The sequence below is a fragment of the Larus michahellis genome, chromosome 4 (assembly GCF_964199755.1).
Source record: "Larus michahellis chromosome 4, bLarMic1.1, whole genome shotgun sequence".
In the NCBI taxonomy this organism is placed as follows: Eukaryota; Metazoa; Chordata; class Aves; order Charadriiformes; family Laridae; genus Larus; species Larus michahellis.
In genome coordinates, this window is record NC_133899.1 from 22,850,141 (window position 1) to 22,866,004 (window position 15,864).

At 55.1% G+C, this 15,864-nt stretch overlaps 1 protein-coding gene across 3 annotated transcripts in view; it reads right to left on the reverse strand.

The window, feature by feature from the left end:
* CPNE2 (copine 2) overlaps positions 1-15,864 on the reverse strand; it is a 60,026-nt gene that overhangs the window by 15,329 nt on the left and 28,833 nt on the right. For all 3 annotated transcript variants that reach the window (XM_074583437.1, XM_074583439.1, XM_074583436.1), the window contains exons 5-10: positions 12,484-12,555; positions 8,296-8,379; positions 5,249-5,338; positions 4,893-4,991; positions 2,292-2,378; positions 1,471-1,530 (exon numbers count right to left, since the gene is read on the reverse strand). In XM_074583437.1, the coding sequence (XP_074439538.1) occupies positions 1,471-1,530; positions 2,292-2,378; positions 4,893-4,991; positions 5,249-5,338; positions 8,296-8,379; positions 12,484-12,555 (492 nt within the window). The remainder of the gene's footprint in view (positions 1-1,470; positions 1,531-2,291; positions 2,379-4,892; positions 4,992-5,248; positions 5,339-8,295; positions 8,380-12,483; positions 12,556-15,864) is intronic.

The following is a 15,864-nucleotide window of genomic DNA, read 5'->3' on the forward strand; positions in this document are numbered from 1 at the left end:
TATGATGAGGGTGGTGAGCCCCTGGCCCAGGTTGCCCAGAGAAGCTGTGGCTGCCCCATCCCTGGAGGTGTTCAAGGCCAGGCTGGACGGGGCTTGGAGCAACCTGGGCTGGTGGGAGGTGTCCCTGCCCAGGGCAGGGGGTGGCACCGGGTGGGCTTTAAGGTCCCTTCCAACCCGAACCATCCTATGGTTCTATGAAAACCCAACTTCTTCATCAAGCAACCCTACAGTCTTCCCAACCTCTGGTTCACTGCTCTAACACCCATCTGTGTGCCCAGCTCCCACCGAGCCACTGTGGGCACGGCCAGAGAGCGAGAGGGAAACCGAGGCACGAGGAGGGGGCTCAGTGGAGTCAGACAGGCGTGTCCCCCACTTGTGCAAGCAATGCCACCAAGACCAGCAACTCGAGCAACAGATTTCAGAGGGATGCGGCCGATCCGCCTCCAGCATGAGGCAAGCAGCCGGGCACAATGTCCCTCTTCTCTGTGGCTCCAGCCCTTCTCTCCCCACCGTCCCCCTCAGCAGGAGGACACTGGTGGCCTTTCCAAATGGCAGGGGTGCGTGCAGCAGTGTCCTCCTCCCAGCTCAGGTATTGCACCCGTCGCAAACCCACCCAGGTTTTTGGACCAAAGGTGCCTTGGGAGGTGGAGAAACCCTCCAATAACTGGCAGATCTCTAGATGAGGGGGAAGATTTCTGCATCAAGCCGAATTCACACAAGAGCTCCATGCTACCGATAAACTTAATGATTTTCTCCTCTATTCACTCTCCAGCACCAAGACCTTAGCACACAGCAGCAGAACGGCACACAAAAAGCTCTCCCAATCGCTCCTGTTCCTATGGCAACTCTTCCTCCTCCTCCTACTCTCCCCCCATCATGTTTTTAGACGAAACAACAAAACACAAACTGAAATACTGCGGGTGCCCGCAGCTCTCCGGATACTGAAGCAGCAAAGTTTGCAGAAATTGAAAACCCCACTTCTGCATTGTGACGGTTTTATTTAGGTTTGTAACGTCCTCGATTTAGTTCCTCCTGACAAGCCATTGTCCAGCTCGAAAGAAGGTGGAAATGCCAGTAAAAATGCAGAAAACCATCTCATTAGCAGCCCACAGCCTCTCAGCTGGCTTCAAAATAAGGAAAGCTTCCATAAAAAACTGGGGGGTGGTTAAACCCTGCGATGGGGAGAGAAGTCGGTAACATTTTGTGAAGGGTCAGAAGGACTTTGTGGGAGTCTGACCTTCAGCCAGTCTAACCAGCTCCCTCCGCGCTACTGGACGCACCTGAGCATGGCAGTAACGGCCCCCAAAACCCCCCCAAACCACAGGGTTTAACAGCAAAATGGGGCAGCTCCTCGTTGCCATGAAAAGCCACCCAAGATAGTGCCAAATCTCACACACAACCCCCCCTCCCCATTTTCGACCATTACATACGTGTTACTATTACTGGTCAAAGAGGAGCAAAAGTCCTTACAGTAAACATCAGCTGGCAGCCTCCCAGGATGTAGTCCAGGAAGGAGAAATCTCTGGTTATCTGTAAGAAAACCCCCCCAAAAGTGTTTCAGCAATCTTCACCATTGCAGAACAAAAGAAGTAAACATATGGAAAGTGCCCAAGCCTGCGGTCATTGAGAGTTTGGGCCTTCAGGGACCTTCAGCCACACGGCAAAGCAATGGGAAGAACCACTTGGGTCTTCCACGGCAGCGTTTTGGCACTTCACGAGTCATGTGGGGCCAAAGAGGGTCATGTGTTGGTCCAAAGCTGGGGTGAGAGACCTAGAGAGGGATCCTTGAGAGCTGGAAGTGTCCATCATGGTGAACTGAATGGAAGATCCTCTCCCCGTGGCCAAAACGGTCTCACACCACCTGCAGGTCTGGTGCAGGAAGAGCTCTGTTGGCACTTTCTCTGCTGTGCTGCTGCCAAACAAAAGGGAGGACTTCACTGACACCTCAGCTCAGAAGAAGGACCTCTCCCACCCACATCCAACCCTTGCCCCAAGGAGACACCAAGCAGTTGGTAGGTGCCCGCAGCTTGGGCTTCATGTAGACGCTGCCCATGTTGAACAAAACCTCCTCCTGGGTCTGCGGCCACCCTGGAGCAAGGTGGCACCAGCAACTTGGTACATCAGATGCTCCAAGTGGGGAGAAACCCAAGCAGAAAGGAAATCACACTTCTATTCATGCTCCGCAGGACCTGCACTTGGAAACGCAAGTTGGAGGCAGAAGGGATGGGGGGAGCTCGGGAAGAACTGAGCTCGGGCAGGAGCAGAAGGAAACATCCCGGCATTGTACTCACTTTGCAGGACTTGACTATGATGATCCCAGAGTTCTTGTAATTCTTTTTCTTCTTTTGCTTTTTGGGGTTAATGCACTCTAGCTCGAGCTGTAACACAGGACACAGACACGGCGTGAGAGCGGTGCTGGGCTGTGCCAGGTGGCTGCAGATGCCACCAGTGGCCGCATCTTGCGGGCACCCTCCCTTCACAGGTTTCAAAGTGCTGAAGAGACCTAAATGAATCTCAGCAAGCTACTGCTATTTAATTATGGAAATGGAGGTGCAGGAGCTGCTTGGGAAGGGGCTACTTTTCCCTTCCAGGGATTTTCACCATGCCCAGGACCTGGTGATGGCAGCTGAGACACCCCAATGAGGTTATGGGGGTCTACGGGATGGTGAAACAGGTCAAACACCTGAATAATTAGGGCAGGCCACCACCTTTCTTCAAAAGCTCTGGGAAAACAAAATGCCTCTTGAATATTCATAAAATTGCTGCGATATTTCATTTTTTTTAAAAAACCTAAAACTGAATAAAAACTCTTGTCAAAGAAGAATGTTTACATGAGGGTTGGTCTAGGGGAGAGGGCAGGACTGGGTAGGGGAAGCACGAAGAGAAAGTCCTGTCCGTTCTTCCAGCTGCAGAAAAATGGGAACATTTTAAATACTAAAATCCTTCAGATGCCTGACCATGAACTGCACTGTTCATTTCATTGACTGAACAAAATCAAAATACAGATCTGCTGACAAAATCCCATAACTCTAACCCCTAACCCAGGCAGATGGTGCAGCCCAGACCCGCTAGCGGGTAGCTTCCACATGGGTCCACACAGGCACCACGCGGGACAGTGGTGGCCGGTCTGTTCTACCTTCTCCAGCATCCTGCTCAGACCAGCCCAGTGGTGGCCCCAGACCCACTCAGACCACCTGGTGATGGCCCTGGACATGCTTAGACCACCTGGTGGTGGCCCTGGACCTGCTCAGACCACGTGGTGATGGCCCTGGACGTGCTTAGACCACCTCGGTGATGGCCCTGGACCTGCTCAGACCGCCTGGTGATGGCCCTGGACATGCTTAGACCACCTGGTGGTGGCCCCGGACCTGCTCAGACCAGCCGAGTGATGGCCCCAGACCCACTCAGACCATCTGGTCGTGGCCTTGGACATGTTCAGACCAGCCCGGTGATGGTCCCAGACCATTCAGCGATGGCCTCAGACCTGCTCAGACCAGCCTGGTGATGGCCCTGAATCTGCTCAGAGCAGCTCGGTGATGGCCCCAGACCTGTTCAGACCAGCCGGTGATAGCCCTGGACCTGTTCAGATCATTCAGTGATGGCCCTGGACCCGCTCAGACCATTTGGTGATGGCACCGGAGCTGCTCAGACCAACCCAATGAAGGCCCTGGAGACGGCAACGAGCCTTTCCTGCTATCTCAGCCAGGCTGGACTGTGCTGCTCCCAACCTGCAAGCACAGCAGCATGTGGCGCGTGGTCTGCAGCATGTGGCATGTGGTCTACAGCAAGAGCAGCTCTGTCCCCGCTTCTTTATTTACCCTCCTCAGTGTGGCCACATGAAAGGATGAGATAGACCACGAGGAGCCACCCCAGGGAGAAGGGATGCTGAAGGGTGATGCACAGCGGTGGTGAGCAGTGGCCGCTTGCTTTTGGAGCCACCTTCTTCCACCCAGAGTCCACAGTAGCTCCGCTCAGAGAGTGGCAACAGCTGGGCCACAGCTTTACCGGGGAACGGAGGGCGCCCTTTTGCGACAATCCAGGCAAGGGGAAGAGGCAAAGAGAGCCCGTCCCCAGCTGGATCCTTGTTATGCACAGGGGCCCAGCAGCACCGACATGCAGCAAGGCGTTTTACTCTCTTCTACCCAGCATCTCCCAGGGTCCCATGGAGAGAAAAGAAGATTTTATTGCTAGGCTGGTAGGTTGCAAATACAGTGGGAAAACAGGCTCAAGACTTCCCTCTGGCACCATCAGCTTGCGCAGTCCTGGACAGGACACTTCATGCCTTTGTGCCTCGGTTTCCCTAGCCAGGAACCTTTTCTCATTGTACCACACATGGTGTTTTACACAACGCCACGGCTCGGCCAAGACCTCCTCTTGGTTTTGTAATCCTAGCAATGACGGCAGTGAAAAGCTCTGCTTATCCAGGACTTTTCATGACATGCCTTCGATCAGGTGGCACCTGCCAAGGCTTTTGGCCAGCACTTTGGGGGAAGACGGGGACACCTTTGGCCACAAAACCGGCGTGGAGTTGCACAGGAGCTGGCACTCCTGGTGACCAGGCAGCCCGTGCTGCAGACGCAGCCCCAGAAGCATGGCACACCTCCCCATCTGACCCCTCAAATCATAGGACACCCCCCCCAATCACGGGTGCTGCTGCAAACGTCTCAGCAGAGCTCGATTTTCAGCCAGGGCTGCCTTAGCCCTCTCTCTACCTCAGATAATTTAGATACAACAGTGGCCTGAGTCACTCATGGTGCCGGTGGGAGGAGAAAGGAGGTTGCACTTGGCTTTTCTGAGCACAGCTTGAGGAGCTCAGCGCCAAGTACCAAAATCTACCACCAACGGTGAGGAGCCCCTTCCTTGTTCTGCCCCGAAAGTCCATCGGCACTCACCGGAAAGGCATCTTGGGCTTCGCACATCTTGGCCACCGAGGTCTGGAACTCCCCGATGAAGTCGTGTCCCCCATCACTGTCATAGTCGTAACACATCACCTAGGGTGGGAGGAGCACAAACCAGCCTCAGACGCAGTACCTATCTCCTGCTGGGAGACCTGCTGAAGTTCTCAGCCTCTCCTGATGGAGACCCCAAACAAGTGTTTTTTTGGTTTTGAGAGTGGTTCTGCTTTGGTTGGTTTGTTTGAGGTTTTTTTTTTTTAAATAAACCAGCTATGGGGTTTTAGATGTTTAACGGTCTATCCTCGAGGTCGACTACCACGGTACAAGCCTGAAGGACCCCCCTTCCCCATTACCTTTATCAGCTTCTCTACATCTCCATCGCACAGTGACACCAAAGGCACAGTAAACGGCTTCCAGACGGGGTCCAATGTGTACTTGATCACCTGTGGGGTGGGAACGGTGGGATGCTGTTACAACGGGCACGTTGTTGCAGGGGGAGATGACACAAAGCGGGAGACACATCCCCAAGAGCGACCCTGGACCAGCTTCTCAGTGGGGCAGGGCAGGCAGAAAGCCCCATCTCAGCCCTCTTCGGCCTCCTTAGTTTAGGCCCAGCGGTTCCCCCTTCTCAGGCTGTAGCACGTGCGAGTTACGACAGATTCATTTGCATCATGTCGGGTGATTTCTCCACCTCCAGGAGCAACCAAACACCCGCCCGAGACAACAGCCACAGCAGACTGGGCAGCACGGGCATAACCATGCCCAGAGCATGGGCACAACCACTTACCCCACCAGTTCAAGGCCAGCACCTATTTATGACCTCTGCATTCCATTTCTTGCACCCTACTCATTGCTTCCCCCTCCCAGGACCCCACCTACATCCATCTGGGGTCTGACCACTGAGAAGATGGAGCAGTGGGATGCCACAACCAGCCGGGAAAGCCAGACAGCCCTGGGCACGTCCAGCTCTCTTGCCTCATCTGTGTAACATCTGCTGCCCGAGCTGCAGAAATATTAATTGATGCTTTTTGACATTTCCTCAGGGAATGCAATCACTTGGCGGAAACCTAAGCCAACGCAAGCAGGCTCCAGGCACATCGGAGGTGTCTTCAGGGCAGGTGGAGACCCACTTTCGCAAAGGTGTTGTGCTCAAAAAGAGACGTTCACGTGACTATTAGGGAAGTTGGGCAGCAGATTAACCCTCCTCTGTGCAAGGGGGGATGTCTGGCGTGGAGGACCTTGGACCTTCGCAGCCGGAGCAGCAACAGTACAGCCCAGGGAGGAAGAGGTCCATGGCTGCTGCTGCCGCCGGCAACCAGCCTGCAGGACCTGCAACAGGCAGCTTGTTCTACAGACGGGCTCTTGCACGAGACCGGGGGAGAGCCTGACACTGCGAGCACCGTTTAGTCGAGAATTTGCAAACACCTCCTCCGGGAGGCTGGGAAGAGCAGGGGGAGCCCACGCACCCCGAGATGGTGCCCGCGCGCGCTGCCAGCCGCCAGGGCCCCAGGGTGGGTGGGGGAAGGACCCGGCGTCTCCATCGCACGGCGCCCAGCTGGGCGTTCACACTTGCGCTTCAATAACAGGCTGTAACGAGCGTGCCAATCCTTCCCCGCCAGACACCTCCGTGGTGGCATGAGAAATGCCAGCATCAGACTGAGAGGTGGTTATATTCACTGTGATCCAGAATCACAGAAACACAGAGTGGTAGGAGTTGGAAGGGACCTTCAGAGGTCATCATTCCTGCACCGAAAGATGCATGAATGGGGAACCTTATTTTTTTGCATCCAGCCTCCGAACACAAAGATGCTCGCCTGGTATGGGATTCCCCCGAGGACAGCGGGATGCGTTCAGGGCTGGTCAGGAGGAGGCTGTTGGAGCACCCATTACTTGAAAGAAAGCCTGGCTAGACCCTTATCCAGAGAGACAGGACAGTGGAGGAACTGGGCAGCAACCCAGAGGAAAAATCAGTAGGTACATGTGCCCCGACCTGCTTAGAGAGATCCCAGCAACGGCTGGCACGTGGCTGCCTTCCCAGTTCCCATGCCCCTTCCCGCTTCCCAGGAGGAAGGGCTGGAGGTCACTCCAAATCCCCGCATCCCAGACCCACGTCGTGGCGAGTCAAAGCCCAGCCACCCACGCTAAACCAGGAGGAGACAACCAACCCAGGTCCCAGCTCGCTCCCTCAGGAACAGGAGAGAAAGGTGAAGGTTGGTAGGAATTAAATATGCACAGAAACACGTGTGGGAAGGACGGCCCGGATCCATACTGCAGGACACAAGTCCTGGTGCTTGTGCGCACACGGGCGTGCGAGTGAAGGAAATCCTCACGGCCTCGGCACAGCAGTGGGAAACCCCAACGTATGGAGAGATTTTGTAAATAAAACCCCCCTCTCCCTCCACACGAGGTCACACCGTATTCTGTTACAGTAATTTGCCACAGCGGGGCTCCTTAACCGAGCCTTGAGGGCACGAGAAAAAAAGGAGGGGTGAGAAGGGCCAGGAAAAAGAGGGGCGGGAGGTGGGGTGTGAGGGGACCCTCGGACACGGACACGGGGGCTGCTGTGAGCCCCCTCTTGCAGCCATCGCCCCCTCCCTTTTCTGCCTGCTGCCAGGAACTACGTGCAAATTGGGGGGAGGCGGGGGGGGAAGCAAGCCTTGAAACAAGCTTTGGGGAGGGGGCAAAAAGCCTTTGGAAAGTACTTATCAGCCTGGTGCTGAAGCAGAAGCCAGCCTGCTTCTCCCTGCCCGTGCCGTGCCTCTGATCCGTAACATCACCGGTGTTAGCAGCTTGAGAACACAACCAGAAGATGAAAATGTGGCAGCAGGTGTAACTGAGGGACGGGGAGGGATCGGCTGCCTCTGACCGTACCCACGGGTCCCCTGGTGTGGGTCTCTGCCTCCTCGGCCGGGGCTCGTGCACTAAAGCTGGAGGTGCCTGAGCATCCTCCCAGGTCAGCCAAGGATCTGGCAAACGCTCCTTTCAACCTTTCCCTACTGCCGTTCGCTGAGCCCCACTTCCCACCACTTCTCTCCACCGTCTCCCCACGTTGCAGCTCATCCTGCCGCTCCTGCAAATGGAGGGAGAGCGGTCCGGGACACTGCTCGCAGACAGCCTGAGCCAGGAGGTTAACGTGGGTTGGAAGAGCATCTCCCTCTGCTTGGTAGATACAGTAGTGACTATCACAGAAAAGATCTCAAGACCTTGCTGGCCTCAGTAAATCTTCATCCGCTGGAGTCTAGCAGCCTCGGCTGGACCCTGAGAAGGCAGCCATGAGATTTTGAAATCCCTGGATCCCACCCCGCTTTATGGGTGAGTGATGAGCTAATGCCATAAAGGGCAAGAGGGGCTGACATAAGGATGGTGGTGTCTCAGCAGCTCGGGTTAGAGTTGTGCTCACCTCTGTTCTGTGGACCAGCATCCATTTCCCATCATCACCCGGTTTATAAAACTCCAGGAAGGGGTCTGACTTTCCGAACAGGTCCTGGGGGAGAAGAACGGGATGGGTTACGGGGTGCTCTGCAAGCAGCGACAACTGTTCCAAGAGAGACTTCCTTTCCCCGGCAGCGCCAACCCTGCAGACACCCCCCTGTCCTCAGGAGAGTGGCTCCAGCAGCGCCCTGTCACCCCTCTGTGTCCTGGTCACATGAAGGCCGCTGATGCTGGTGCTGCCTCTTGGCACCGATGCGGCGGGCGAGCCGGCGCCCGTTGGGATCTGCCGGCGGGCACCCACTGCCCGGCGAGCTCTCTGGATGCAGATGCCACGGAAAACAACCCCAGCTGGCAGCCAGCTGCGCTTGGGCTTGGAAAAAACATCCACAGCTTCAAAGGAAAAAACAGAATTACGAAGTGCACGAGTGTCTTGAGGGGAAAACGGGGCGGGGGGGGGGGGGGAGGGGGAAAGAAAAAAAAAAAATCCACCCTCCTACACACAGCGGTAAAGCGTGACCAGAGGAAATCTTTAAGGAGCAAGCTGCCCTGGTGTTGACAGAGATCATGTAACACCCTCCGAGATACGCGGCCCTGGGTCAGCGCGCGCTGCCTTTGCTGCCGGCGCCGCCTTAGATATTCCCTCGATAAAGGGCTGTTGGTTTATGAGAAATCTGTACACACACGTGCGTGTCCCTGCTGGGTAGCGGCATGGCAGCTATTTCAGGGCACCCGCAGCCTGGCGAGGAGGGTGGCGCCGGTGGCACCGACACAGGGAAACTCCAGCATTTCTAAGCAGAACTTCATTCCCATTCCGAAAAGCTAAGGAGTGGCTAACAAGAAACCAGGCCCCAAATATTCCAAACGATTTACTGAGAACTCAAGCCATTTCAGCCGTGCTTTCTTCCCAGAGGGAGGTGGGCGCCTGAGTCCTGCAAAGAGCTGGAGGAACTTCTTATGGGTTTGAACAGGTTTTGGGCTGCCAAGTGATGCAGCGGGGATGCAGGGAGCTGCTCATGGAGGAGGAGGATGGACGGATGCTCCAGGAGCCCCTGCCCACAGCCAGCCTGTGAGGTGGCAGCTGGGACGGACGCAGGCTCTAGTGATGCCCCAGCAGAAAACCCATTAATGGTTCTAACCCAAATCCTGTTTCCAAAGCCAGCCAGAAAAGTAAAGCACTGCAAAGTGTTTTGTCTTAGAGAAACCATAACGTGCTTCAGTCAAAATTCTTCTGCCAGAAGAGCAGCCCATAAAGGCTCACGGGGATGCTCTCCTGTGAGAGGAGGCTATTTTTCTCCTCCCCTTTTTCACATGTCCGTGGGAGAGAAAACCAAGCTGGTCTTTCTGAGGGGTTACGGTTATGGCACAGCTCTGATCCCGCTCACCCGCAGCCTGGGCTTGGCGCTTTCAAGCTTCACTGACGGACGAAAGGCCCGGCGGTGGGTACCTGACCCTACCTACGCTGGCTTAACCTGCAGCCCAGCGCAGCCTCGCCAGCGCCAGCCCAGCCTGGGCTGGTGGAGGCACCGGCTGAGGGGACGGGCGGCAGCTTGGGAGGGTGTCTGCTGCCAACCCACGCAGAGCAAGCAGCCCGCTTTACAAGTCCGGTCAGCCTTGCTCCATTCAAAGCAGGGTGGGAGATGCCTCCAAGCCGCAGGATTGCGGGCTGCTATTTTAAAACGTCAAACCCACAAACACCTCACCCCGGCAAGCCTGGCGGGAGACGGAAAGTGAGCAGCCAAAAGAGCACAGAAGACCGGATCGAGGTGCAAACTGGTCCAAGAATCTAAACCACCCTAACTGGTCCTTGCACGCCCCGGACAAGGAAGTGGGGAGGTGGCACTTCCACCAAACGCAGCTCCCCAAAGCACAGCTCCCAGCACCAATCCTGGCTCGCAGCGCTTGCTCTGCCCCAGCCGTGCCGAAGCATCGCGGCCCTCCTGCACAGCTCTGGGTTCACCAGGGCTGGTCCCAGGTGAAAGTACCTCCTCTTCGGCAAGTCATTTTTTCTTAAAACAGCTTTCTTTTTTCTTAATCTGACACAAGGTAGGAGAGCCTCGGGCTGGTTCTGCGGCTGACACGCTCCCGCTGCGCAGCTTGGGCATTTAAAGCAAGGCAGTGAGCGGCGGGTGGAGGAACCGTGGACGTGTGAGGGGGCCGAGGACCTGCCTGCAGGCTGAGATGTCCCGGCCTCGGGGCAGTCATAGCAGAAGGAGCTGCCGGGGGCTGAGCACGGCCCCAGGCTGGGTCTGTGGCACGGCTGCCCGTAAGGGACGCTCACAGCTTCGGCTCTGCCTGTGCGGCAAGATGATCCCATAGTCCCACCACGAAATCCTGTGAGATCTGATGCCGTCACACCGTGTCCGAGCCTCCGGCCGCGCTCCCCAGTGCTGCGGGGTGCGGGAGGGTGTTACCCCCCAGGCTGCAGTGTCACCCTTGTGGTTTTTTTGCTTAGCCACCTCTCTGCTGCTTTTCCTAAGCTGAAACGAGTTCTACCCAGCTCCCACAGGTGCATTTCATCTACGACCAATAACGACCCCAAAATAACGTTTTTTGTCCGATTTCCTTATTCAGAGACCTTTTTAGTTTGCGTGAAGTGACACGAACATCCTTTGCCCATGAGCAGGGCTTTGGGCACTGCGACGCTGCGCTGCGTTATGGGAATCAGCAAAGAAACCGCGTTAGCTCTTGGTGACAGCAGGCGGTCCCCAGGGAAGGAGTTTTCAGCTGACACCTATTGATAAACTGGAGGGAGACCCAGAACGAACAGGATTATTCACAGTCCTTATCCCAGTAGATGTTGAATTTCCGTACCTTGACTGCGGGTCTGAAGGGCAGCAGACCCCCAGCTACCACGTCCTAGTTGAAGATGTCACCTTCGCATAACCTGGTAGAGGAACTTGGTTGCCAACCAGATGAGAAAGGCAACTCCTGCCCACGGAGCAAGTAATGCCACCAATGAAGTTGCTGATACCAGTGGACATACGCCTGAGGTACCAGCACCGCAGGAAGGTGCCAGGTCCTTGGCCCTGCTCTTCACAATGGCCACGGCTGCAAAGGGAGCCTGAAGCACGAAGGAAGGGCACCAAGCCTGCTGTGAAATCCCACCCCTTGCTTTTTCTTGGGGCGCTGGAAGAAAACTGTTGCATTAGGGATGCCTTCATTGACATGCCTGGGGTTGAGAGGTTCAGAGAAAGCCACCAGTTCAAGGACACCTTCCAGCCCACTTACGAAACGGAGTTATTCAGGGATTTCTTAACAGGGGCATTTGGCTCCTTGCTGTAGGCAGAGTAAGCAGGAGGGCGAGAAAACAGCAGGTCCCAACAGGGGGGAAAAACACTGGGATAAACCAGGCATCCATCCCAGGTGGATGGGACATACTGGACAACGGGACTGGACAAACCACGTCTTCTGCCCCTGCAAATACCCTTCTGCCTGGAAGCTTGCTTTACCCTGGTTTGAAAACTGAGGGCCATCCTGCCAATAACGCAAGCGCCGGAGAGACCGGGAAGAAGGGAAAAGTAACATTCCCATCGATCGCTTAGCAACAGCACTGGTTTAGAGGAATGGCTCCGGTTGCCTGGTAAATAAGGTCAGATTCGTTGTTGAGAAAGGCTCACGGTTTCCTGCGCATCATATCCAAAGCGAAACTCGTGCATGACCTGCCTCCCTGAGGCCAAGACTTCTTCCTCAGAAAAGATGGGCCCGGCTGTTGGATACACAAGCAGATGTTCGCTCCGTTTCCAGAGGGGCTGAAGCCACAGGCCAGGAGCGGGCAGCGCTTCTGAGATACGGGTTCAAGGGGCATCAAAGCTGCCAGGTCCCTCAGGAGACATTTCCAAACGACAGCCGCTGAAGTAGCAAATCTGCTGTCTTTCAGACATGCTGGCACACAGATCCTGTGCCACACGTAATCCTTCCATCTCAGTGCTCGGGATGAAGGAAGTGATACTGTGCCAATAGGGAAACTGAGGCACGGGCGTACCTAGCAGCCAGTGGCACCGCCAGGACTTGAACCCCTCCAGTCTCACCCTAGTGCTTTCTCCAGCAGGACCTTTCTCTGTCACTGTCGTACCCAAAAGCAGAGATATCTTTAGATCCCTTAGCCTACGAAGGGCAGAGGTTTAACATCGCATCCCCCGGACACCACCCCACTCACCTTTTTATCCAGTTTTCTGCCGGCCATGCTCAGAGTAATCACCCTGTTATCCGAGAGCTCTTGGGCCGCTATCTGAAAGACAAGGGAGGCTGCATTCATTTTCAGCACAAAAAGCAAGCGAACCCCAAGCCAGAAGAGAACCCGGAGCCCGGGGACGCGCGCTCTGGAGATACACAGCTGCACGACTGCCGCACAGCTCCTGCAAAACCCATTTCCCAGCTAAGAGGCTGGATGATCTAACGCACGCAGTATTTCACTGCTGGGGAGTTAAACTGATTTTACCTTTGCAGACCAATTTGGGACCGAAGCCTACTTCCCAGCTTCTCCCTGAAATGGAGAAGGATGGAGAAAAAGGCCGAACTTCCCCTGGACGGGCATTGCCACTTACCCTGCGCCAAGGCAGCGACACACCGGCTTTAAAAGAAAATAGGATAAGTTGTTTTTTTAATTTTAGCAGATTACCAGCTGCGATGCTGGTGCTGCAGCCAGAGCCCCTGGGACATCCTACCGACCTCCACAGGCTCATGGCTGGAGCCGGATCCATGTGAAACATGTTCATTTGCAGGGCTGGGAGTCAACAGGTACAATTAAGCCTCTTGAATGGACAACCCAAAGGGAGAATGAGCTGCCAGGACACCCCAAGCAGCCTCTTTCCTCCATGCCATCAGGTCAAAAATGATGCTTCAGGTAACAAACTCGTCCCTTTTCTTGGCTCTCACGTGGCTTTTCTGCACCAGCGCTTGTCCAGGACCTCCAGAAGCCTCCAAGGACCAAGCCAAGAGGAAAGAGGAATCATAAAACCCCTTGGCAGCAAGATGTGCCACTTTGTCCTCCACATCTCAGGCTGGACATGGCAAAAAGCAGCTCCCCATCCCTTAGCGGAGATGCTGGTGGCACCAAGGACTCCAGCCACGTCTCCGCATCATCACTCGAGGAGACGGCCCCACGGATGAAAACTCCACCATTGCTCCTGGGGAGCAACAGCCCAGATTACTTCAGTTTAAGAGACTTTATTCACATACGCTCCAGAAGGACTTCGGCTGCCAGCCACCAGCAGGCCGGTTTTGTCTGGAACGTGGTCTAATGAGTCTCTTGGTATTTTAAGAAAGGGAATGTTTGTAACAAAAAAACCACATTTATTCACTTCTGTTACCAGCCGTTTCCTGAATCACTTGTATTTTTTTCCTCAAGGCTGTGTCCTGCTCAAGCATCTGCTCCCTCACCTCTCCCTCCTCCGCTCCCCAGGCTGGGCTGAGCCGTCCCCTGGCATCCCCAGCCGCAGCATCCTGCTGGGCAGGATCCGGCACCAGCACGGCCGGGATCACGACGTGGACATTGTCCTCCCGCACGCCGCTCCCAAGCGTGGCTGTTCGCTGTTTCTTCAAGGAGGCAGTTCTTCACAGGAGATCCACAGCGTAATTACAGCCAGGCTTGCAGAAATCAAGGGGACAGTTTTCTGCGGAACGAGCAATCCGAGGGTTATTGGCACTTAGGGGAGCAGGGAATTTGCAGAGACGAGGAGACAGAGATGCAGCCTTGGAATCTGCCTGGGCAGCTCCCCAACAACCTCCCAGCCTTTCCGGGGAGGACACCACCCTACGGCCCACAGAGGATGTGTTCACCGCACGCAGAACTCAACGTTCCTCTCTGCTCCCTATAGACGTGAAGTCAGAAGTTCCCCATCACGAAGACGCGGCATCGGTTTTCTCTCCCACCTGGAGCACAGTCACCAAAGCCAGCGTGAGGAAGAGGAGCTGCAGGGGAGCGGATGGAAATTGCCCTTCGCTGCTCCCCACAAAAGCACACCCAGCTGGTGTCCAGCGTTTTAGGGCTCACTGGAGGCTACGTAAAAGCCAGACCGTGCCAACGAGCCCCAGGAACATCCTTGTGCCACACTGCCGCAGGCTGCTGGTGGCATTTTCTCTTGGCCAGCATGGACAATAACGCCATCCCCACCGCTGTGCCTGGCAGAGGCGTGCGGCAAGATCTCAGAATTGATTTTCCCAAACGCAGCAGCTCGCTGCAGGATTTTCCCCATCTCTTCAAACTGAGGGACCCCCACGCAATCCCAGCCAGCCAGCCAGCCAAGGTTCTTCTGTTGCATTTACCTTTCTGGTATCTCAGTTCAGAAAAAGGATACTTGGGCAAAATTGAAATGGATGGGGGCGAGGAAGGCAGGTTTTGGCTCCAAACTCCATGTTTTATATGAGTGAGTCCAAAGCAGAAGCCTGCTCCTTGGCTGGTGTCCGCAGCCTATGCTCCAGTGCCGTGCCAAGCAGCAGGGCCCACCACACATGACCCTGTTGTCATCACCAAGCCAGGGCAAAAAAAAAAACCCAAAACCAAAACAGACAGAAAATTGCATCAATGGGATAAAATGAAGCAGATGTCTCAGAGACTTTGATTTTTAATGAAACATTAGTGACAGATCGGGACCTTCCGCTTTTTTTAAAGCGTGTCACCTTTGAACTTGACTGGAAACTTTTCATCTGGTCCAGCCCTTCCCGCTCCAGCATCGGCCGGGGTGTCAAGAGCCCGCTCCTCAGGGATGGCACGCGGCGTCAGGCACCGCTTGTCAGCTTCACTGGGGCTTTTCCTCCGGCGTTTAAAGACTAACTGCAGCAATTAAGGGAGAAAAGCTGGCAGCATCTTCCTAGCCGCTAGAGCAAAGAGCGATGGAGATGCCCTTGCGGCAGCCAGGTCCTGGGCTTTTAAACCCTTCCAGTGCTTTTAAACCCGACAGAGGTTTAACTCCTTGCTGGTCTTTTCTTCCACACCTTTGCTGCCCGGCTGTGCATCTCACAAAACGGGTCATACGGAAGAGATCCAAAAAAGGATGGGCGACGCGGCAGGAGGGAAACGCACCTAAATTTAGTCTTTTCTTTTTTTAAAAAAAACCCCAAACACGTGACTAAAGAGCTCCGCAGCGGGAAGGACGCTGCCTGGAGGGGTCTGCATCGGGAGCATCACGGCTGTTGCTATGAGAGTTGTTGCTACGGCACAGCTCCCATCCTCTTCCTACAAACAAAACCGCACATCGCTGGCAAAGGAATCGGCCCTCTTACCTCCTGCAGCTCCTGGGAGGGATGCACCAGATAACACACACCAGGAGCACAGATTTGCTTTGTACTTCTCCACATTGAGGGCTTTCTTATTTCAGAGACCGAAGCAGAAGTTGAAGGCTCAGAGCGCCGGGCACCGGGTGGAGACCGGGGCGAGATGGTCCCTACCCCAAATAATCTGTCCTCCAAACAGACCGAAGTGGGCAGGAAAACGGGAGTTAAAGGGAGAAATGTTCATGAGATAAAACCCCAGTCTCCTGGAACCCAGGCGTGTGTCCTGCGTTGCCCCCACATTATTTTCCGCCTTTACGCAGCCACT